General features: G+C 38.3%; 1 protein-coding gene across 2 annotated transcripts in view; it reads right to left on the reverse strand.

The window, feature by feature from the left end:
- Positions 1-68: 68 nt before the first annotated feature.
- LOC135219161 (uncharacterized) overlaps positions 69-26,145 on the reverse strand; it is an 80,032-nt gene continuing 53,955 nt past the window's right edge. Inside the window, exons 2-4 of one of the 2 annotated variants that reach the window (XM_064255686.1) lie at positions 4,757-6,495; positions 2,618-2,766; positions 69-1,694 (exon numbers count right to left, since the gene is read on the reverse strand). In XM_064255686.1, coding sequence (XP_064111756.1) covers positions 1,496-1,694; positions 2,618-2,766; positions 4,757-6,493 — 2,085 coding nt within the window. In that variant the 5' untranslated portion in view covers positions 6,494-6,495 and the 3' untranslated portion in view covers positions 69-1,495. The remainder of the gene's footprint in view (positions 1,695-2,617; positions 2,767-4,756; positions 6,496-26,145) is intronic. The other variant, XM_064255685.1, reaches the window with a different exon arrangement.

Here is a 26,145-nt window from a genome sequence, read left to right on the forward strand (position 1 = left end):
GGACATATGCCTAAAAATTTATGGACATATGCCTAAAAAAAGTGTCTAAAAAATTATTATATAAAATATGACATCAGACTATTGTAGAATGATGTATCATATCTAAGTGAAGCAAAGTATATCACAGAAAGGTCAGTTGCAAAGAATTACTAAGCTACGTAAAGGAAATTCTTAATAAACACCGAGATACTGACCTTATCCTCCGCCGTATGAAAACATAGAATGAGGTAGCTACTCGCTGTGTTAACTTGAAGCTTGCATATGTAGACATTATAGGCAACATACCTATGTTTCTCGACGTGCCTGCCTCATCCTCTGTTTATCAGATGTTGTAGCGGATTCCTTTCTTGCAAGATACTCCAGCTATCATTAAAAACGTCTGCGTACAACAACGAACTTGGATAGAAATTGCTGACAAAATCACACGCATAAATACAGGAAGATGAATGCGAGAATTCTTGTAGTACATTTCTTTTATTTTACAGTATATTACATTTTGGCACCTGATACAACTGCGTCACTACTGGAACAACATCATACCTTACCATCAATGAAAATCTGGAAACTTTGATAAATACTTAAAGTTATTGTGGGTCCAACTATCTAGTTTACAGTCGTATATACAGCTCAGTTGAGTATAACAAGTCATCGTTTATGTACAGAAGCAGGCTCTAAAATATTTTCATCAGGTTCACACCAAAGTGCGTACGTACTCTCTCTCTCTCTCTCTCTCTCTCTCTCTCTCTCTCTCTCTCTCTCTCTCTCTCTCTCTCTCAAACGTTGACAGATTGACATACTGAAAAATGTATAAATTTCAGAGTAATTATAGTACTTCAGAATAGTACACCATAACATAAAATGCCTATTTCTGCTATGTATGTATGTATGGTGTTTTTACGTTGCATGGAACCACCAGTGGTTATTCAGCAACGGGACCAACGGCTTTACGTGACTTCCGAACCACGTCGAGAGTGAACTTCTATCACCAGAAATACACATCTCTCACTCCTCAATGGAATGGCAGAGAATTGAACCCGCGACCACCGAGGTGGGACGCTAATACTATACCAACGACGCCGCTGAGGCGCTTTTATTTTAGTTATGGCGCACCGGCTTCTGCGCTTTGGAGACGTCAGGGAAATTTCGTGTCATGCACTAAACTGCTGCATTGCACGTGAAGATGAAAAATAGTATTCTATAACTCCATTCAGCATTCATTGTTCAAATATGGAACGCTGTCATTCTATAAATTGAATAAATTGCAATGGCATAGCCTCCGCTTGTTTGATGATACCACACCAGATCCGAAGAGCAGATCCGTCGTCCTTCCTTTTGACTCTTAAATCGCGCGATTCTTGATCCTCGTAAAGAAAACTATAGTCACATTCATTCACTAGTGCAAAAACTCACTTATAAACGTAAAACTTCACTCATAAGTTACAAAATTCACTTAAGAAAACTTACAAAATAGACGTACTGGTTCACGATTCACCACCTAACTAAAAACGATCGTCGGTAATGTCTGGCTGTCGCCAATCCCCAGGAGCGTCTGCAGATACGAACGCACTGGGACAGGTTCCATGGGGCAGGTTTTGAACAGATCGCTACAGTTTGATCCTTCGCTGCCGTCTTCGGCTGCTTTCAGGAACACGCTCAAATCGTCGTCGCCCTGAGGTCCGGTTGCCAAGCTGCGTCTGTTTCGGAATAGGGAGACATCACAGGGTAACGTGGAAAGACATTTTGGTAAAACTTTACTTTAGTTGTGCGGCCTGATTCCCGCCAGTCGCCAGTCAGGACAGATGACTTCCTTATTTGCGGGGTCCAGGTGCCCCCCACCCCCCACTCCCAGCCTAGTCAGGTTATGTCGCCCTAAGTTAGGTTAGGTAGCTAAGAACTGGTTAGGTCATGACCTAGCATTATAGGAAAGGTTGTCCATTTATGTATGAGGAACCTGTCCCTGGCGGGAATCAGGCCACGTAACTAATGCAAAGTTTTACCGATTTTTGACTTAAAATTGCGTATATACATCTGAACGGGTTTGAATGTTCAGTTTGTAGAGGCAAGATGAAAAAATGATTGTCATTTGTCATGTGAACAGACCCATGGCATTTCCAAAATGCATGTCTGTTACAGAATCTGTATTACCATTGCCCAAGAAAACGCACTCTTCTCTAAAAAGCTCTAAAGAAGCAGAACAAATAATGATGTTCTAAACAGGGGTTCTCAAAGAGGCCGATATCGACCCCCAAGGGTCAATAGGACCATGGGTCGATGAATAGTCAGGGGGTCAAAAGGAGGTCGATGAATAATTAACGGGTCGGCGAATTAAGTTACATATACTCGTAATATATCTAAAGTTCAAAACATTTTCTTACTAGGTGTTACATTTTTATCATACTGCATGTCAAGTACTAAACTAATAATTCTCAAATTGTTTTTGACGTTGGAGTTTTTTTTTTCTTGAATTATTAAATGCTAGTCTAGGGGATCGATAGAAAAATTAAAACTTCATTAGGGGGTCGAGGAGTTGAGGATTTTGAGAACCCCTGTTCTAAACCAATACATCTAATCCACAAAAAGCATTCAATAACTGACATAAAGCTCTCTTTCTGCTTACCTGACCACAGCCTCGTAAGCGTACGTGATCTGCCACAGCCCAGGTAGTTCCTGGTGGACCTGGCAAACCAACCTCGACTTGCAGGAGGGCTTCCAAAGGTTGGGGTCCTGAATGTATTCCGTCTCCAGACTTCGGAACACTTCGTATACCTTTTCCGGAGGAGGAAAAAGTATTCATATGTATAGATATATATTTGAATAACTTGAACACGAATTATATAAAACGTGATGCTAATGTATAAATAAAGGTTTTGCCACGGAGGAAAATGAAAGGCGAGAGAGCCAAGAACTTTCGGTCTAACACGACCCTTGGCTCTCTCGCCTTTTGTTTTCCTCCGTGGCAAAACTTTTATTTAGATATATATTTCTATATTGAAAGGTCAATAGCCCTACGGCTTTTTTTCGAAGGAAAGACCTGCCCCGCAAAGCAGGAATCAGGGAAAAATGGAGACTTTTTAATTTGTTTACCTACATTTTTGTCCATTTATCTATTTTGTTAATTTTTGATCTTTTCTTTCTGTATTTGCCTTTACTTCCTGTTAATTCTTTTTAATGAACGCCATATTCTTTGGAAGCTTGGATTTCAAGTCAATAATAATAATAATAATACTAATTCTGAAATCTATAAAGCTTTAAGGATGGGTGCTTGCATCTACTGTAATGCAATCTACTGTAATGCAACAATCAGATATTTCGACCGAGTATATCAGAGGAATACATGGCCTGACGTGAATTGTGTGGCCACCTAGCGGGAGAAATAAGAGAAAGCAGTTGTAAGGCTCCGGTCACTGGCCAAACGAACTGCCTTCGATTCAGTTCTATCGAGGAATGAGACAAAAGTTACAGCACGCCAGGTAATATACGTAAGCAAGATTCCCAAGAGCCAATATACTAGCTTTAATAACTGGGGCGAATAAGACACTTGAGACATCTAGACAAAATCTGTTTTTTTTTTTTTAGACACAGATTCAGCAATCTGAGCTTAATAATCTCTCTAAGAGAAGTTTGAAATGACCTGTACAACTAGTGTCGATAGTAGTGAGGGGGTCTGACTGGATTTAAGCTAAGAAGAATGAAATACAGAATTTGGGCCAAGCGCCGGGGCCTATGAAGTCATTCAGCGCCGAAAAGAAAACTGAGGGTTAGAATATTTGAAAATTGTGAAAAAAACAGCGGACGGGAAGAAAACAGAGATGTGTTGTAGTTCTGTATACTATTCTCTGCATCCCTAAACAGGGATTAGCTTGCATAGCATAAGATTAATATTTTGAGGAGATTATGACATGCCATCCATTAAGTCCTGGAAGGGATTTATTACGCGTGAATAAAAGAAAAAAGTATAGATAACGCTCCAGGGGAAAAAAGGCGGGAAAAACTAACTTGAACGGACAGAATAAACACGACATCTTATGAAGATCATGAAATATTTAATAGTTTTTTATATGAGTTTATAATTACGTTAATGACCATTCAGGGTATAATTTCAAACAAAAATGGACGAGTCACTATAGATCTGGTTGAATTGACATCAAGTGAAACCCATTTTTGAGAATGACGAACGAGATTTCATTCCAAAGAATTATTGTCCCAGATGGTAAGAAGAACAAAGATATAAATGAAATCATACTGACTCTGGATGACATAAGGGCAAATGAGTATTTATATTAAAATCGACAGTGACGCTGCACACCAGATTGTCAAGGAATTTTTAAACCGTATCTGACAAACAGGCAAACTAAGGGTCGATGACAGAGCCTCCAAACAATACACTTGGAAGCTAAGACTTTTTACATGCCTGGTCTCATTAAAATCAGTCGTAATCATACAGTTATTTTATAAACTACATCATTGGCATCAACTTAAAGATACTACCTCCTTGTCCTAGGAATTTATGCGCACTTAAGACACCTTTCCATTGTCCCATGGGTCATCATAAGAAAGATTACGATGGAAAGAGTAAATAATAAATTCAAGTGACTGAGAAAAGCATGGGTGGCGCAATGATATGACATAAATAATGGTAAAATCCAAAGAAATGAATAGGACGACGTTCCATTTAGAGGCGCTCTAAACAAGACATATTCTCAGGGGCATTAACTACGAATGAGTAAAACGCAGGAAATGAACTACTGCTGCATACCTCACCGATCGCCCTCTGCTTCTCCGAATCCAGCAGGTCGTCCGGGACGGAATCTGAAATGAGTTTGATGAGCCTGGCCGTCACCACGGGCGTGGGATACCACACGAAGTTGAAGTAGAAGAGCGCCAGGGCGAGGGCCACGACCAGCATCCCTCCGGGCAACGTCACTGATGACGTCAAAGGGTTCGCATCAGTCAGTCGGTCTACGATTCCGTAGTCGTGCGCAGACGACTCGACGTCGTCTGCGTCCGAGGCGAAATGAGAGTGATGCCAGGGTCGTCTCATTCCTCCAGCGGGGTTCAGGGGTCGTTGAAGAAGGGGCCCAGGAGGGGAAAGGGGTGCACTTTGGGCATACGGGGAATTTGGACTGAATCCCTGATTTCCGTATGGTCTGTTTGGCCTAATGGGTCGAATCCCGGTCACGGGGCGGAATCTGTTACCAGCTGGGCGTGTGTGGGTGCTTTCTTGGTGGTCAGTGTCGTGATCTTGGCTGAAGAACAGATGGGCATTCCAGGGATCGTTGGAGACCGGGTCGTGGTATTCTGGTTTGTGTGTGGAATGAGACTGCACCTGTTGCCTTCGAAGGGGTCGACGTCTGTTCAGAAGGACTCGCCTCCTGTTAGTCAGTGGTCTGATTTGATTCTGGATAAATTCTATGGAATTATCTAAAAACGAATTCTGGTTGTCTTGATTATTCTGATGAGTGTTGTAATACATGTCGTAGTCCTCCTCCGAGAAGGTTTGAACGCGGTCAGCGTGAGGGCGGTGGTCCTCGGTCGAATGAACTTCCTCATATGACTCCGGCGGGGTACTCAGGATGATTGTCTCTCCTCCACTGTTGAGGAAATGGTTGGGCCTTTTATTCCCTCTGCGTTTCTTGTATGCTGGTCTAGGCATTGCATAGAGGTGATGGGGCTTGTCTTCCCCGATTGCCTGAGCATCATCGTCGTATTCCTCCTGGGAGGAGCCGTAGGGCCAGGCGGGACGTCTGGAGATGTTGTTGATATGATGATGATGAGGCCTCTGGAATTTGGATTCGTGAGGTGAGTGGGTAGCCACGATAGACTCCAAGTTCTCTAGAATACTGCTGTGCCAAGAATTCTGAGGTTTCTTGAACCGATTTGCTTTTCGGGGAGGCTGCTGCGATATCTGGTATACCTCTTCCTCACTGGGATCTTTGAAATACTGTTGATGTGAAGGTCTCGGCCTCTTACCGGGATGACCCTCATACTCGACCTGATCGTCATAATCTTTGACATGAGTATAAAGCCTCTCGGGATGAAAGAGATGCGGTCGCTCCGTGACCCCCGGGTACCGTCCGTACTGAGGGGTCACCGTCGTCGGGTACGTGGGAGCCGTCGGTGCCGGAGTGGTCGCTTGCGTCGTTCTTTCATTCACGGCTCCCACGAGGTCGTCCGGGATCTGGATGGGGAGCATCTGCCAGGCGGAGGCGTCGATCTCGTGGTCTTTGCTCGATTCCCCGTAGTAGAAGCCGTAGGATGCTGGCGTCGAGGTTACCGTTCGAGGAACTGCGGGCCTGTAGGGCTTGGCTGACGGGCGCCAGTACTCGTAAGGGAAGTCCGTTTGTACTACCAGGTGCTTTGATCCAGGTACTCGGGTGGGGTGGTGCTGGGGCTCGCATATCGTAGTCTGCAGCATCATCAGCAGCAGCAGCGATAAAAGAAACAGCTCCTCCCATGGGGAAAGGATGCATTTCCTTGACTCCCTGTTGACCATCTCTGAAAAGACGACGAAATATTATTAACAATAAGTATATACTACCCATTAGTGCTACAATAATGAAAGGCGTAAACATTTAAAATGACGAAAGGCATACGTGAAAGAAAAATATTTACTTGTCATATAAATTGTCAATCTCCTGAATAGTAGTTCCTTTCATTATTGTTCACTACTTTTTTTTTTTTAGCTAACCAAAATGCGTATGCTTCATAACAAACGATGACGAACAGTTTAACAAACTGATATTTTATAATGGAAAAGGGCAAGACAATATCAAAAGGCCTTTATCTGCCGACTGGTGTATGTACATCCTTTTTATCGTCGAATGCTGGATAACTTGAATTCCAAATGCTACAATATATACAATATATAACACTCTATGGCGTGCAACAAATGAAACAGAAACTAAAGTTAATAATGAAATAGTGATCATGTTGAGACAGCAAAGTCTCAAAAGTTATTCTTATAAATGAATGACTTATTATAAACACCATATATATATATATATATATATATATATATATATATATATATATATATATATATATATATATACTATATATATATATATAATTTTTTTTCCTGAAATTTCCTTCAGCTGACACGTATCTCGATTTCAGACTATTTTGATGTTGACGCTTTCGCCACTTCAGAGCTTGAATCTCCTAAACAAAGTCTTTGTTGGGAAGAATTATATAGATCTCAGCATGAAACCTTTCTTTGTGTGCTACATCAAATGTCAGATCAAATAAAAAGGTATATAAAAAAGTGCTACCGCCTCTTCATCAGAATAATAATAATAATAATAAATAATAAGCTGGTATCACGTGACGTTTCGACCTTCTCGCAGGTCATCTTCGGACGATTCGGTTGAAGGGATGACCTGTGAGACGGTCTAAACGTCGCGAGATACCAGCTATACCAGCACCAATGCCAGCCCTAAACCAAAGACGACCCCAGCCCGGAACTGAACTACGCCTACGGAATAATAATAATAATAATAATAATAATAATAATAATAATAATAATAATAATAATAATAATAATAATAATAATAATAATAATAATAATATTGTTCTAAAAAGGGTCCACAATAATACAAAGTGTAAAAAGTCCGTGTATAATTTTGAAGACTTTACAGAAAGCTTTCGAACCCTTCCCTGGGTTCATCTTCAGTCCAAATGAACAAAAAGTTACGACAAGTACAGAGGTAAATTTAAAAAACAAGAGTCGTTGAAGATCGTTGACAACGGTCGTTAGCTCGTTAATGGGCCAGGTGAAGAAAGAGGGTAGTTAACAACAACTAGGTGATACCCTCTCCCCTATCAATCCTTCTGGCTACAATCACAAAACAGCGCAATAGTAGCACATGCATTCAGGAATGATCATAGACCCAACTGGAACGAGGCTAAAATTATCTTTAAAAGTAACTATGTAAATGTCAGACGACTAGTCGAGGGAGCTGCTATAAGTTTGGGAGAATCATTCAAAGGAAACAAGTCTTTTGTCAACGAAGACCCATTTGTTAATTTTTATATTACTAGTATGTTTTTAAAAGATTTTAACTGTAGGACAGGCTCTGTTTTTCCCTCTCCTGATGCTGCCTCTGCCTTGCTTCTTCCAGTCCAGGTAACCACTGCCCCGGGGGAGTCTGATAATGGTGCCCAATCTACGCCATTGGATGAAGGACTTCATGTAATGTTGCAACAACCTGTACGAAGATCCAATAGGATTGTAGCCAGAAGGATAGATAGGGGAGAGGGTATCACCTAGTTGTTGTTAACTACCCTCTTTCTTCACCTGGCCCATTAACGAGCTAACGACCGTTGTCAACGATCTTCAACGACTCTTGTTTTTTAAATTTACCTCTGTACTTGTCGTAACTTTTTGTTCATTTGGACTGAAGATGAACCCAGGGAAGGGTTCGAAAGCTTTCTGTAAAGTCTTCAAAATTATACACGGACTTTTTACACTTTGTATTATTGTGGACCCTTTAGAACATTATATATACTCTCGTGATAGAGAGTTTTTCCCTAATAATAATATTAATAATAATAATAATAATAGTAATAATGGATAAACAAATCCACAGTTATGTAAATATACATATATTCAAATTTAAAACTTTAAGTTTTAAATTTAAATATATGTACATTTACATAACTGGATATGTTTCTCCAGTTGAAGACTCGTGCTACTATGCGGATTTTTCAATAATAATAATAATAATAATAATAATAATAATAATAATAATAATAATAATAATAATAATAATAATAATAATAATTCATACACTGTATTCACCTCTTGCAAAGGACGATAAGTATGATATAAGAGAGCAATTGGGGGTTATGCAAAGAATTTTCCAAGCCCTAAGAAAGGTCATTCGAACTCCTTCCACTAAAGGCTGTGCAATACGCACTGTACAAAAACGTGAATTTTGTAAGCATGAACTAGCAAACCTTAAAACAGCTCAAAAGGTTATAATAACAACAACAATGACAACAATAATATGGATACTACAAAAGAAAGTGACTAAGATTCAGGTACTCTGACTTGTATGTAATTAAGGCAAAAACGTAAACACATTAATATCTAAACTTATTTTACGTCTCTTCATAGTAGCAGAGAATGTCTTAAATGTATAATGAACAAATAAACAGTTAGTGAGTACCGAATTCGACACAGCCTTTGTTATGAGCAAAGCAATCTGTGTTGGAAGGAATTTTCATTTACAACCAGACATTACTATATGCAGAAAGGAAACTCTTGTGGTTCAAAGTAAAGTAGCAATACTAACAATAACACTAACGACTCTTTATTTACAGTAAAGAGAAGATTTTTCATCCTTTGTATAATCAAAATCTTTCAGGAATCTGTTGTCAAACAATGTGATGTCTGTAAATTGGGAATATGAACCCAAATATAGGCAAAATCTTTTGTCCTTTTTAGGTCGTGTTAGAATAAGTTACTTTAGCATACCCTCGCAGACTTCCATGCTTCTTCATAGACAATGAAAAAGGCGGGAGCTGATGAGGGACTAAACTAAATCACTTTTGTTGCGGTGTTTATAATGTTATGATTAGGTAGCTTAATCTAGATAGGTTTACTTTGGTGAGTGTGTTACATAATTATAGTAAAGTTTCTTTAGTATACGTTAAAAGCAATACAGTACAGTTAAAATGGCAAAAGAGGTTCAACAATCAGAAATATGTTTCTTTGGAGACATACATATATACTCTCTCTTTATATATACATATATATAGGATATATATTAATATATATGCTATTTTAATTAATCATATATATATATCTATATCTATATATATATATATATATATATATATATATATATATATAATATATAATTATCATCGTTTTATCCATGGCGATAAACCATACTGGGATAAAAAGAGCAAGTGCCGTTTCAAAGATAAGACCCTACAATTACTACTACTACCACCAAGGTAATGAGAGATTTAACAATGACTACTACTAATACAGCATAATAAACGTGTTCCAAATCTGTCTCAATATCATATCACAAGGAAAATTTCCATTTTCAAAATACGCTAATAATATTAAGAAGAAGGGTTAACAATTAAGTTAACAAGCGATGACAATAATACGAAACAGATCAGACAGAGAAGTATGTACTTATATATATATATATATATATATATATATATATATATATATATAATATATATATATATATATAATATATATAATAGTCGTGACTAAATAAAGTGCAGCGCCGTCAAATTCTTTACGAATTTTGGCTTGATTTGTTTTCCAAAGAAATAGAATTATAAAAAAAGTATGAAAATTGCATTCCTTAACTTAAGTATTAGGAGTAGATGCAGTTCAATCTTCAGTGGCGCTACTTATATCAGCGGTGAATGTAACAGTAATCGTAACAGTTGTCATAACATGATTGGATTAAGAAAGGGTACATAGGAAAAATGTACAGTTAATGGAGAGAGATAGAGAGAGAGACGGGCAGAGGGCTAACGTAAACGAAATTTTAATGAAATCAGCTGGTTTTGACATTATATTTAAGTATAATACCTGGCTTTTGGAAATCCTTCATCTCTATGCCCCACGGACCTAATGCCACAAAACTATAAGTTTGTTTGTATGGCGTTTTTACGTTGCATGGAACCAGTGGTTATTCAGCAACGGGACCAATGGCTTTACATGACTCCCGAACCACGCCGAGAGTGAACTTCTATCACCAGAAATACACATATCTCACCCCTCAGTGGAATGCCCGAGAATTGAACTCGCGGCCACCGAGGTGGCAGGCAAAGACCAACCCAACCAAGCCACTGAAGCGCTTGCAATACTATAACCAGTGTTCATATAAATGTCATTCTTGAGACATAATCACTCAGAAACATACACAATTCCCCAGAAGTATCGACAGTATCCACATTGAATTCCACACGTTACTCGTATTATTAATTTGCTCGTATACTTTTTCCGTTTTAATAAGTTATCTTTTCTCTCTGTTTCTCTGTAATTCCCATCATCTTCTGTTGCTTCTTTCTAATTAACATCATATTCTTTGGAAGCTTGAATCATAAGTCAATGGCCGTGTGGGCTTGTTCCATATGAATTGGGTTCATCTACTGAATGATAATAATTATATAATAATAATAATGTTTATGCAGGTTTTTTTTATTCATTTATAATCCGGTTCTTTTGAACCAACTGATTAGTTTGATCTTAGCTGCAATCAAGTTTCATAAACACCAGACTTTATAATTCAGGACTATATCGAAACATTGGAACACGGTCTGAACACAGTGCTTGCAAGCACCTTGCTTTATAAAAAAGAAAGGGGGGGGGGGGCGTTGCTGCAGCAAAGGAACGGAGAGAAAAGATATTATCTCTTGAAAGGTAACGGTAGAATAGGACTAGTTAAAGTAAAATATATATAAAATAAAAAAATGAAAATGCCAATGGTCATCGCAAATATCTTCTTTATGCCTTCACGGCGCAACTTCCGGTTCTCGAGAGGCACCACCCGAAAAAGATATAATTAGCGGCGGCCGAGAAAGGGGGTGAGGAGGATGGGTGTTGAGGCTTCCAGAATCTACTCTTCAATTTTCTGTCCATTATTTTTTTTAATTCAAAACCAGTTTTCACGGGGACATCATCATCCTGAGACGACAATACTACTATACTCCTCGCATTTTCATACATTTTTTTATCTATCTATTCATTTATCAATTCATTTTGCTTTACTTTCTTAATAGACGACATCTCTTCTTCCTGTATTTCTCATTACCACCTCCTCCTCTTACTTCCTAATGAACACCATATCTTTGTTCCATATGAATAGGATTCACCTTCAGAATAATAATAATAATAATAATAATAATAATAATAATCATAATAATAATAATAATAATAATAATAATAATAATAATAATAATAACATACGGATGTCGTAACCTAATCTTTCAGAGAGACTCTACAACGTAATCTGCTACATTGGCTTAAAAGAATCTGACATGAAGAATACAGTCTAATAGGTTTTCATTGCTTTTAAAAAAAGGAAGGTTTTTTGGATTGTATTGTGGCTGGCCACCTTATTAGCTAGTGGTCTGGGATACGTTAGGAAGCCCAGAGGAGCTACGAAATTCAGTCCAGGAAGGACTCGGCTTTAGAAAGAAGATGCGAGAGAAGTAAGTAAGATTAGAATAAGAAATGTAATTAAAACGGCAAACGAAAATTACCCTCATAAATAATCTGTTACGATTTAGGAGCGCGCGTACACATATACACATAATCATTATAATCATTATATATATGTATAATTACATATATATATATATATATATATATATATATATATATATATATATATATATATATATATTCTACGTATATATATGTGTGCGTGTCTGTGTGTCTATAACCGCGCGTACATTGTAACATTATTTATCAGGATAATTTTCATTGACTGCTTTAATTAGATTTCTTTGTTTATATACATATATATACATATATGTATATATAGATATATATGTCTATATATATATATATATATATATACGTATATATATATATATATCTATATATATATATATATATATATATATATATATATATATATATATATACATGGACATTTACATCAGCAGCCACTAATTCACAACTGACTTTTATGCTCTCCGATATAAATAAAAAAAATACTTATTAATATATCGACTTCACTTTACTCGACGGAAAACATTCAAACCGCGTGAAGTACAGGATCTGAATTCGACAGGATTATTAAGAGTCGAAATCAGCTTATTATACCCCATCCCTCCTGACAAAGGTTCGAATCCTGGAATATACAGATGATTTTATATAAGGACTTCCCTTTATGGCGTGCAAGTTATTCCCAAGATAGATGGCAAAGCGAATTCCGTGTTAAATTGGATCTGGAAATATATATATATATAATAGATATTATATATATTATATTAATATAATATAATATAATATATATTAATATATCTATATATATTATATATTTATTATTATATATATTTAATATATATATATAAAGATAATCAAAGGAGCCCATAAAAATGCCAAAATATCGAGAGAAAATACTATATTTCAGAAACTGCTGTCGCTCTCTTCAGGTAGAGGAATAACAAAAGTTACAGAAAAAGTTACTTTTCTCATTCACCTACCTAAAGAGAGAGAGACAGCAGTCTCTGAAATATAGTATTTTCTCTCGATATTTTGGCGTTTTTATGGGCTCCTTTTATTAGATGGAATTCTGTTGTAACTGAAGCCATTTTTACCAGTTATATTATAAGATATAAGTATATATATAATATATATAATATTTATAGTATAATATATAATATACATATTAATATATATATAATAATTAATATATACATATATATATATATATATATATAGATATAATATATATATTAATATATATATATATATATTATATATATATATATACAAATACACACACACATATACTATCATGTGTATTATTACATTGTAATGCATTTCCCAAACTTTTATACGAAAACTTACTTATTTGTCAGATATTAAGGTTCTTCTTCGAATCACAGCTAAGATTTTCCTTCCGCTATTATCTTCAAAATTAACATTCTGCTCTCTATGTTAGGTAATTTAATTCACGATCTAATTTCTTGATGTACCCATCAAGAAATTCATTTGCTAAAATGACGCTCTAATGAATACTAAAGTTATCGTACTTTTTGTTTATTTATTTATTTTTACAATGCACTGGACAGTTCCGTCCTCTTCCTGTACAGATCGGAAAAATGACCTATACGCTGGGTAATTTTTCGACTTCATAGCCACTATACTCTGTTTTTTTCCATCTGTCCATCCGCCTGTGGTGTTTGCGTATGGTAACACTGCGTCCCAGGCTTTAGATAGTTACATTCAGCTTACATTCAACAATAATAACAATATCCTATTTCGAATATTAACGGTGTAATTCGCATACAATAAATTATTAAAACATTTTTCAGTTGCAAATGTACACCCAGATATCCTTTTATTTACCTAAAACTTACACATAGCGTAACTATTTAAAGCCCGGGACGCAGTGTTACCATACAAAAACACCACAGGTTGGACAGATGGAAAAAAACCGAGTATAGATATACTTAGATCGCCTCACTTTCCCCGGACTTTTTCTGTCTAGGAATGGAAAATAGAATTCAAACCAAATGCCACGCGCTGGGACCTGTCAGGTCATTCAACGCTGAAACTGAAGTTGAGAGGAGCAGGAGGAAAACATCGCAGTTGTATTAAAAGATTGTTAAGAGAGGGTGGAAGAATGAGAATATGAAAGGAGGTACACTGAGAGGAATGAAAGGGGTTGCAGCTAAAGGCCGAAGGGACGCTGTTAAGTAATGGGCCTAGAGCTGGAGTCTTTCGCTGTCAGTTTGGGCCACAATTAATCTTTTGTTAAGTTTTTAATTTACTGATTGCAATGTCATAGTCTTTCGCTTATCCATTACTTGTATCGCTCTTTTCCACGTGGCAATTTTTTTTATTGATCTCTATCAAAGTTTTTTTTTATCTAATCATTACAATTGACGGTCTTTGTATATTTGAGGTTACTTAGGTCATAACCTACTGTCACAAAGCTGAAATCTCCCTGGACCTAACTAATGTTGCAGTATTACTGATCTGCGTACTTTAATAGCTGACTTACACTCTGATCTATTTATCTATTTGTTATTTTATCTTTTCCATAAGTGATCTCTTCTTCCTATCTTTACCTCTTGTTCTTTCTTTCTAATCAATTCCATATTCTTTGGAAGCTTGAATTTCGAGTGATGGCTCCTGTGGTGGGCTTGTTCCATATAAATAGGGTTCATCTTCTTAAAAATAATAATAATAATAATAATAATAATAATAATAATAATAATAATAATAATAATAATAATAATAATCATGCGGTATGCATTACCATACTTTACAAGTTTTACATATATAAGAACCGATGCAAGCACGAAATTCAGATTTGATGAGATACATGATTGTTGAAATATGGCAATAGACAGAAATGTACTGAACACATATACACAATATATATATATATATATATATATATATATATATATATATATATACATATATATATATATATATATGTGTGTGTGTGTGTGTGTGTGTGTGTGTGTGTGTGTGTATGTGCGTGTACATATATATACATTTATAAAAAAAAATTTATTAAAAAAATCCGAAAATTTTACAAATTCATGTCAGTTCAGGAAAAATAATATTTGGAAGCACGCACACACACACACACACACACACACACACACACACACACACACACACACACACACATATATATATATATATATATATATATATATATATATATCTAACAGTATAAAGCAAGGTCCAGTAAACACATCAAAAAGGCCATATTTATTCATGAGACGTTTCGCACATTATCTATGTGCATCCTCACTCTGCAAGAATATACACACATACATATATATATATATATATATATATATATATATATATATATATATATATATATATGTATATATATATAAAATATATATTTAAACACCTTTAAAAAATGGAAACAGCGACGTGCAGAGACCAATTAAGCACAAGATCAGAGAAACCAGCTAGGGCTGGACACACTCAATCTCTCTCGAGAGTTCACATGGGTAGGATCTATGCTTCACCACTCCTGAGGGATACGTCTTTCAAAAGTATCCCTCAGTAGAAGGGGAACATACATACTGCTTATGTGAACTCTCGAGAGAGACTGAGAGTTTTCAACCCTGTGATTGGCTTATCAACAGCCAATCAAGAGCGTCGTAAGGGATTGGCCTAGACATCAAATGCACGGTTCATCTGAATCTACTTTAACCATCTCTAGCATAGGAAGGAGCGACAAACGAACGGACCAGATTACAGTTACCCTCAGGAAGAAAAGGAAGAAGGAGAAGAAGAAGAAGAAGAGGAAGATCCAAAACATCACCGCAACATCAGCGGCTTCCTCCAAGACCCAAAGAGCGACGTCATTAACATCATTATCTCTCCTGATTGGGTCTATGGCTTGTTTGTTTGAAACGGTATATTTTCTGGTTTTCTTTAAAGGTAAATATATATTCTATTCATATTCTTAAGGCTTGTGTGCTTGAGAGTGGTCAGGAAATGATGGCGCTAAGTAAAATCAGATTTTTAAAAACTTGTTTATACGGTTTGCGAGTGTGTGTGTGTGTGCGTGTATGTGTTTAGGGTAAATTCTTTATTTATATCTCTAAGGCTTATGCTTGAGAGCGGCTATGACGGAATGGAATTAAGAAAGATAAGTATTTTTTTTTAAATTGATTATTATTTGTTTGTTTGAGTGATATTTTTAAAGATAAGTTCTCTGAAGACGGAATCAAGAAAAATAAGTTTGTTTTATTTGTTCATTTGCTTGAATGATTTTGATTTTTTTTTTAAAGTAAACCCACTTATTTACATTTTTAATGCTTGCGTGCTTGAGAGTGATTATGGGTTGAATCCGTGAAGAAAAAATATTTTTTTTTTTTAGTCACATACGAGTGACTGGCACTACCATAGGAAATAAATTGAGATACAATACACGAATGTGTTTTGTGATAGAAGGCTCTTTTTTTCGTGTGTCCTAACAAGTTTCGTAATTCGTTGTTGAATAAGCCGACCTGCCTGCCTTTGGCAAAATGTCGACCATAAATTTTTTATTTTTATTTTGAGTTATCTGCATCAACAGTGATTTTATCATCGACTTCTTGTTTCAGCAAAGTATTGTTTGTTTGTTTGTATGGTGTTTTTACGTTGCATGGAACCAGTGGTTATTCAGCAACGGGACCAACGGCTTTACGTGACTTCCGAACCACGTCGAGAGTGAACTTCTGTCACCAGAAATACGCATCTCTCACTCCTCAATGAAATGCCCAGGACGTATGGTGACAGGGACGCACTTGATACTTAGCTGAAACAGGATGTCAATAATAAAATCTCACTGCCGATGCAAATAACTCAAATAATTGAAAAAATTCACGTTCGACGCTTCGCCAAAAAAGGGACGAAGTATTAACTAGAATAGAAGGTAATGGTAGACAAAGACAGGATAGCCTATAGGCCTATTAAACACCACTCACCTAAAAAATTATTCATAGCTTTAGCGAAAGAAACAGTCTTAACCTCATTATGAGAGCTTTGCAACTCCAATGGGTAAGTGACTTAAAAATCGAAAAAGAAAAAATCTTCGGCACAACTATTAGGTAATCGTTAAAACTGAAATATAGATTATCGATGATGGTGATAATTTTGCGTTTTTCTAATCAATTTTGGTGTTTTAACTGACTCTGATTTAACCTAACTTAGTCTAACTTGAACCAAACGTTTTTTTCTAATCAATTTTGGTGTTTTAACTGACTCTGATTTAACCTAACTTAGTCTAACTTGAACCAAACGTAATGTACATAATCTGATCTGCTCGTGCATTCAAATATAATACTGAAATAATATTGTATACTAGTTTTTCCTTCCATGATCAGAACAGTTCTAAAGATCGTATATAAGAAAAGCATCTATTGGAGGTTCCATTTTCATCACACTCACGCAGACAATTTTCAAATGAGATCATTCACACGAGGACACCAATAATAACAGGAGCATTCTCATTTCTCAAGGATCCCCAGAAAAGAGCAAACCTCCGCCAAAGCCACTCGATAACGAGGACACGAATTCCCACCAAAATAATGCGTAGATGATGTATTACACATCCCATAATCTCCACGAAGAAGAAAGAATAATCCAGTTGATCGAACCTGTGTTCCCGTTGTCACAAGATATTGCTAACAGACGGACCAACAGAAAGAAAATCAAAGGGTGACAACAAACATAACCTCTTCTGAAATTCGTTAATGGCGTCGATGACCACACATTTTGTGACGTCAGCAGCCAGCCAGTCATTCCAGAGAGGGCTCAGGAGGACGACACATTAAGGAGGTAGTAAATGAGAGCAGAATCTGATCTTGTGTTCTATGTATGTAATACGGAACGGAATACAGAATGTGGGCCAGAGGCCAAGCGCTGGAGCTTCTGAGGTCATTTAGCGCTGAAACGGCACATGACAGTGAGAGGGTTTGAAATTTGTAACAGGACGAAAGCCTCGCAGGTGCACAACGAAGCAATAATTGTTAGAGAGGGTGAAAAGTCACTCGGAAGAAAGAGAAGAAGAACGGAGGTACGGTAAAAGGAATGAAACAGGTTGTAGCTATAGGCTGTAGGGACACTCCAGACCCTTAAGTAATGCCTAAAGTGCACCACATGAGGTGCACTGACTGCACTAACCCTCCTACGGTGCCTATGTTGCCTGTTTGTACTGTCTTTTTGCTAGGCAACTTATGAATGACAAAGCGAAAACGCACAAAACCAGTTTCTTTAATGACTCGTAAATATTGAGCAATGTTGAAGTTATTCCACCTTATATAAGACGGACATGACAGAGAACGGCCCGAAATGAGATAGCCTCACTGACTGATATCTATTACATCTGGCGTCACAGCTACCATAGTCATTTACGGGGGAACAGAGGTATTTCAGTATTCAATTAATGGGTTTTTTCTGGCGTAACAATTGTTATAGCCACTGGCGCATTTGAAGGGGAGGCAGGGGGCGGAGGGAAGAGTGGGTGGCGGGGGGGGGGGGGGGTGAGGGGGAGCGAGCGAGAACACAAAATCAGTAGAACAGGAAGTTGTCATTGCGACTTGTCTCAATCGATCTCGTAACACCCGTAAAGCCACCACTTTCCACATTCACGCGAGCTCTTCTTCTCTTTGCTTAGAAACTTTCCTCCTGACTTTGTTTTCCTTTAGGAGTTTGAGTTGATGTCCGAAGTTGCTAAATGAAAAAGAGAGGGAAAAAAAGTGGGGCGGCACTTGACATTCACCATTCTGAGAACAGAGGACTATCACTTTCTAAAATCGTATATTTTTCCGCGCTTTAGAAAGCTCCAAAAAGCCATATTCTGCGTAATGTATACACAGTGGTCAAAAGAACAAAGCTTGAACACGTTGGAAGTGTGTCAGTGCTTTGTTGCGAATGGCCCATTCATGTGACTACTTGACCATGATGAGGTCTGCAGAAAACCGTACTTTCTCGTTAAATAAGAAGTCGACGAAATACAGTGTTCTCAAGGAAAAAGTATTATAATATTATGAAAGGCAACGCAGTGATGCTGAAGTGTGAGATTAACGTCTACAACATCTACACACACCTAAGGCTTGTCAGTAAGTTCCTCGTTGGACGAGTGGGTTACGATTCTCCGCTTTGTCAACGTGTCATCAGATGAATTTATTTCTGGTGATTAGAAATTAATTTCTCGGATCCCACAGTAAGCTGTAGGTCCCGTTGCTAGGTTAAGTATATCTTGGTTTTACCAGATCACTGAGCTGATTAACAGCTCTCCTAGGGCTGGCCCGAGGGATTAGATATTTTTACGCGACTAGGAACCAACTGGTTACTTAGCAACGGGACCTACGGCTTACTGTGGGATCCGAACCACATCGAGAAATGAATTTCTATCGCCAGAAATAACTTCTGGTTCCACGTTGGTAGAGCAGGCCTGTTGCCAGGTAACCAATTGGTTCCTAGCCACGTCAAAATAATCTAATCCTTCTGGCCAGCCCTAGGAGAGCAGTTAATCAGGTCAGTGGTCTGGTAAAACTAAGATATACTGTAGGCTCCTCAGCAGTACGTCGAGTCCCCCTACACACAATTCACCGTTCACGTCGATCTTTCACTAACCTCCCATCCCCCATTCTTTTCACATGACTGGACCATCTCAAGATACTCTAGCCAATACTTTCACCTGCTCTTACTTTATTATCACCAAGTTCCTCGTCCTGTTTCTTCCTAAAGCGCATCTGCTTTACTTTCTCAATGAAAATCCTACCATACACCTTTCCTTGGCATATTGAGTAACGTCATGTAGCTTCACTTCTAACGATCACCTCTCTCACTTTTGTTTTTATGCAGTAACAGAATTATTCCATTCACCCATTCCTTCTGAACTGATCCCTGCCAGCAACCGTTACCACCATTCTATAATGCAAGCCGCTGGCAATCGCATCTCCTGGTGTCTTTCCATTCTTCAACCTCTTAAATGTCCTCCTTATATCATCAACAGCTGCTTCTTTGTGAATTCTCAATCTTACACCAATCCTTTGCACTCTTCCATTGTTCAGCTTGGCTTCTCTTCTATCCTCCGCATTCAGCAATTCTTTATGGTACTCTCACTCCATCAAGCAATCTTTCAACAATTCTTTATGGTAGTCTTACTCCATCAAGCAAACTTTCAACAATTCTTTATGGTACAATCTTTCATCTTTCAACAATTCTTTTTGGCACAATCTTTCAACAATTCTTTATGGTACAATCTTTCGACAATTCTTTATGGTACAATCACTCCATCAAGCAATCTGAACTCACTCCAGACGGAATGTCTCCATTTGCAGCTTAATTCTCAGAGAGAGCCTCCTTGTCATTAGCCTTTCTCTTTTCATCTACTTCCCATTAGGACAACTTTTAATTTTTTTTCAAATTCTTCTTCGCCTCCTATTTTCATGACTTAACTCCATCTACTCTCACCCTTATGCATCGTCTTGTATTCAAGTACGTGATCTTCATTTTAAATAATCTCCCCTTTTTCTTTCTTAAACCTCTATTGTCCTCATCTTGTCACTTGCTCCTTTTATTCCGGTTCCCTTCTCTCCTATAATCACAATCACGTCCTGCTAACCCTATTACCCCACTCCCGAATTTTATATATTTTTCAACAGTTTTCTTCATATATTGTACGGGCCTTATTTACTGTTTAATCAGAATCGTTTATCTTAATTACAGTTATAGACCCAATATCATCCCCCCACTTTCCAACCTTCAAAAAACCTCAATCTTTTTTCTCATCATTTTGTTCTCTCTCTCTCTCTCTCTCTTTATATATATATATATATATATATATATATATATATATATATAATATACATATACACATACATATATACATATACATACGTACATATATATATATATATATATATATATATATATATATAAAATATATGTATACATATATATATATATATATATATATATATATATATATATGATATATAAATCCAAGCCAGTAAGGATAATATATATATTATATATATATATATATTAAATATTATTATATATATATATATATCCAAGCAGTAGGTAATTTGAAAATCTGTCTCGCCATCATTGGTATTCATAGTCTTCTCATTATCTTCCGCTGCAACCAACACAAATTACTTCCACAAATAAACATATGCTCGTGTTTTGTTTTGTTTTTTGCCTCAGGAGTGTGAGTATATTACTTCGAGCACCAAGATAATGCGCAGGTGCTTTGGAGAGCAAATTAACCGCGCGGCTTGTAGCTGGCTACGAAATTAAATGTAAGCCCAGAGCAGACACTTATTAGTATTAAAAAAAAGGCATCTGTTCACATCTTCCTTTAGATAAAATAAATAAAATATAGCAAATTAGACAGAAATTTGTGTTTTTCCTGACATGCAAACCCACAATATCATATGACAGGACATCCCTGGGCGCGCATGCGCATGACGGCTATGAACAGACTCGCTTTGAAGAATGCCACTATTGTAGATTCACATCAACCGTGCATTTGATGCCCATGCCAGGCCCTTAGGACGCACCTGATTGGCTGTTGATAAGCCAATCGCAGGGCTGGAAACTCTCAAGATGTATGTTCCACCTCTCCTGAAAGACGCATACCTCAGGAGAGCTGGAACATACATCCTGCCCATGTGAATCTCGAGAGAGACTGAGAGTTTCCAGCCCTGTCATTGGCTTATCAACAGCCAATCAGGTGCGTCGTAAGGGACTGGCCTAGACATCAAATACACGGCTGATGTGAATCTACTATAGCTACATAAGGCCTAACCTGTACCTATAGTGAATTAGCCCTGGTGTCACTGTGCCTGTTCACATCTTCCCCTCTTGGCAAAATGAATAAAATCTAGTCCTGTGCAAATAATCACATAAATGTATCGGGAAATCCTTTTTGTTTTACTACGAAAGGCAACGCGTTGTAATCAATTCACGCGTTTTAAATTTCTTTTTCTCATCTAATCAGTGAAAAGTTTCCCTCATTTTACATAACATCCTTTTGTTGGGGGGGGGGGGGGGGGGGGGGGGGGCAGTGTCGAATATGCATTGCTTTTTTTTTTATTATTATTCTTTTGAGTTATCTTTATCGATGGTGACTTTATCACTAACTTCTTGTTCCAACAAAGTATCAATTGAAACAAGAGGTCAGTGATAAAATGCCACCGTCGATGCAGACAACTCAAAAAAGACAAAAAAAGAAAATGTGAAAAAAATGCTTACTCAACACTTTACCAAAATAGGATCGATAGGCAACAACAGAGGAACAACTTCTAACTGATTATATAAGAAAAAGGTATTTAAACAGCTTAAAGTTTTTGGTTTGCGAAAAAAAAAAAATATTTATTCCCAATTACGCGACCTCCTCTGGGAGGCAGTCCAAAGGTGTGAGGAACAAAGGACCTCTGGAACTGAGAAGTTCGACAGCGAGGCGCGTTCACTGCATACTGGTGCTTCTGCTCTTCTGACATAGGCGCTCAGTAATTCACTTTTTCAACTGATATTCATACCGAGTCTTGTTTTAATCTGTATATATTTTGTATATTTTACATCCCTGAAGATGAGACTCAAAGTCTCGAAAATTTGGAGAATAAAAAGATAATGCTACGCTGGCTTTTTCCCGTCCTATTTATATTGAATAAAATCTATTCGTGTAGAAACAATTATATAAATATAGCAATAATTATATAAATGTAATATATATAATTAATGTTATATTTATAATTAGTGGTACGATCAGGCAAAGATCCTCTTGGGCTATGGTATCAGAACAGATAGGGTGATACGTGCAAATAGACTAGACGTGACGTTGATTGACAGAATCAAGAAGAAAGTATCACTCATTGATGTAGCAATACCATGGGACACCAGAGTTGAAAAGAAAGAGAGAAAAAAAATGATTGATAAGTATCAGGAACGGAAAATAGAAATAACAAGGATACGGGATATGCCAGTGGAAATTGTACCCATAATCCTAGGGGCACTAGGCACGATCCCAAGATCCCTGGAAAGGAACCTGGAAAAACTAGATGCCTAAGTAGCTCCAGGACTCGTGCAGAAGAGTGTGCTCCTAGAAACAGCACACAGTGAGAAAAGTGATGGACTCCTAAGGAGGCAGGATGCAACCCGGAACCCCACACTGTAAATACCACCCAGTCGAATAGGATGACTGTGATAGACAAAAAATAAATAAATAAATAAATAAATAAATAAATAAATAAATAAATAAATAAATAAATAAATAAATAATAATCTCTCTATTAACCTTGAAATTGCTGTAAAATGCTCTCCTCACATTGCTAGTACGTTCATCCTCTCTATGTCTTTCCAAAATCCATGTTAATATTTCTCCATTTCTACTGATTGATTCTCTTTCCTCACTCGTAGTTATTCTAGTCTGCAGAATCATGCTCAGCAATTTACTAGAGTTTGCATCGCAGTTTTTCAATCTCTCTAATGAGTTTCTTTGTAGTGGCAGGTAAATAATTATGCAGCATGTCTCCAAATTTCATTTATTCCTGGAATATTAAAGGCGAACAATACAAAGAGATCATCCTTACTTTCCTTAATCTATGTTTCATTGTCATTCTTTTCTCTTCTATCCGTTACTCTTCCCCACAAATGGGTATTATGGTTTGTGGAAGCTTGATCCTGCCTTGTTTCTTATGGATACATACGCATGTTGAATAATAATAATAATAATAATAATAACAATAATACTTTATTAAAAGTAATGGCTACTTCAGCAGCGTTACACTTGTAGAGATTCTTCTCTATTTTGCGAATAGCGGCTTTTTCCGTGCTACTTAAACAGGCTAGTAGAGCGCCTATAGAGGTCATGGTAAAATACAGGGTCAAAATAGGTGTATATATTTGAATTTTACAGATAACTATGATACCAATAGTCATCAAGTCATTAACGATTTTCTCTCTCTCTCTCTCTCTCTCTCTCTCTCTTTCTTAAAGCGAGCTTTCGTCTGGAGCTGCCAGACATCCTCGGGCTGGGAAGCTGAGGGTGGACTGATCTTGGTGCGGTGTCCGTCCTCCTTATATCTGTGGCTGACAGCAGGGGTCTGCCCCATGCTTGTCTCCTATTGGCTGGTGGCGGTGAGTCTTGTTTTCATTGGCTGCCTGAGCCAGGTCTCAAGCCACTTTCTTCGGGCCGATGGTTGCGTTGCAGCATATCCTGCAGCCGCCTGGACCTCCTAAGCGGCGCTGTAACATTGATGGGCGTTGCGCTACGCTGTGGGACGTCACGGCTACTTTGATTTCCATCGGCTGCAGGAGTACCTCGTCGGGGCGTTGTCATCCATAGAGTTGTCATGATCGGTGGTGTCATTGTTGGTGGCAGGTCTTCTCATACTCGTAGGGAGGAGAAATTCTTCCTGCGTCGTATTCAGATTAGGTTTTATTTGCTGGATGAGTAGCGCCTCCAGCAGGCGCAACCGACGGGCATCAGGGGCCTTCCCGATGATCTTCGTGTTCTTTATGATGACATCTCGGGAGATGGCCTCGTGATGTTTGGTGCGGGCGTGATTCTTTATAGCCCCCTCTTGGGCGTGGCACGAGAGTCTCTTCGACAGTCGCATGGTAGTCATACCTACGTAGGCGCCGCTGCATTCGCGGACTGGGCATGTATACTGGTACACTACATGCGTCTGCTTCAGGGGTTCTCGTGCCTGTGGAGAGGGGTTATTTTTCATAAAAAGATCGCGCGTCCTCCGATTCTGGTAATATATGATTAGGTCGATATTCTTGGTGTCGTCAGTCGGGGATACATTATCAGAAATAATTTTCTTAATGGCGTCCTCTTCTTCACGGTAATGGGAACTCATGAAGGCTTTGTAGTACAGCTTGATATTATCCTGGGGGCGGGCTGCGGGCTCTCACTACCGCCCCTCAACATACCGGAAGCCTCGCTCCGTACGCTGCTGGAGATATGCACGAAGAAGGCCCCTTTCTCCACCCACCGTGGCCAGATGTTCCGCCAAAAGGACGGCGTGGCGATGGGCTCCCCACTGGGGGTTCTCTTCGCTAACTTTTATATGGGCACCGTGGAGGAACGGGTCTTTGCCAGGATGCAGCAACCCCGCAGATATGGACGTTATATTGACGACATCTTTGTGCAAGTCGACGCCGAGGATGAGGTAGAAGCCCTCCGTCAAGCATTTCAGCAGTGTAGTGTGCTGAACTACACAGTCGAACGCAGCTCCGACGATCGGCTCCCCTTCCTCGACGTCCTTGTAAGCAAGACGGAAGACGGTCTCCGTACTTCAGTCTACACAAAGAAAACCAATTTAGGACTTTGCCTCAACGGAGACAGCGAGTGCCCCGCCAGATTCAAAAGCACCACCGTCAGGGCCTTCGTCAGGAGGGCCCTCTCCCACTGCTCAACCTGGCAGGACACTCACCAGGAACTCGACCGCGCCTCCCAAGTACTTGTGAATAACGGGTACTCAAATAAATTAATCAGCAAGGAAGTCCGCACAGCCCTGGAGAAATGGTACGGTAGTGAGAGCCCGCAGCCCCGCCCCCAGGATAATATCAAGCTGTACTACAAAGCCTTCATGAGTTCCCATTACCGTGAAGAAGAGGACGCCATTAAGAAAATTATTTCTGATAATGTATCCCCGACTGACGACACCAAGAATATCGACCTAATCATATATTACCAGAATCGGAGGACGCGCGATCTTTTTATGAAAATAACCCCTCTCCACAGGGACGAGAACCCCTGGAAGCAGACGCATGTAGTGTACCAGTATACATGCCCAGTCCGCGAATGCAGCGGCGCCTACGTAGGTATGACTACCATGCGACTGTCGAAGAGACTCTCGTGCCACGCCCAAGAGGGGGCTATAAAGAATCACGCCCGCACCAAACATCACGAGGCCATCTCCCGAGATGTCATCATAAAG

Source organism: Macrobrachium nipponense, chromosome 1 (assembly GCF_015104395.2).
Source record: "Macrobrachium nipponense isolate FS-2020 chromosome 1, ASM1510439v2, whole genome shotgun sequence".
In the NCBI taxonomy this organism is placed as follows: domain Eukaryota; kingdom Metazoa; phylum Arthropoda; class Malacostraca; order Decapoda; family Palaemonidae; genus Macrobrachium; species Macrobrachium nipponense.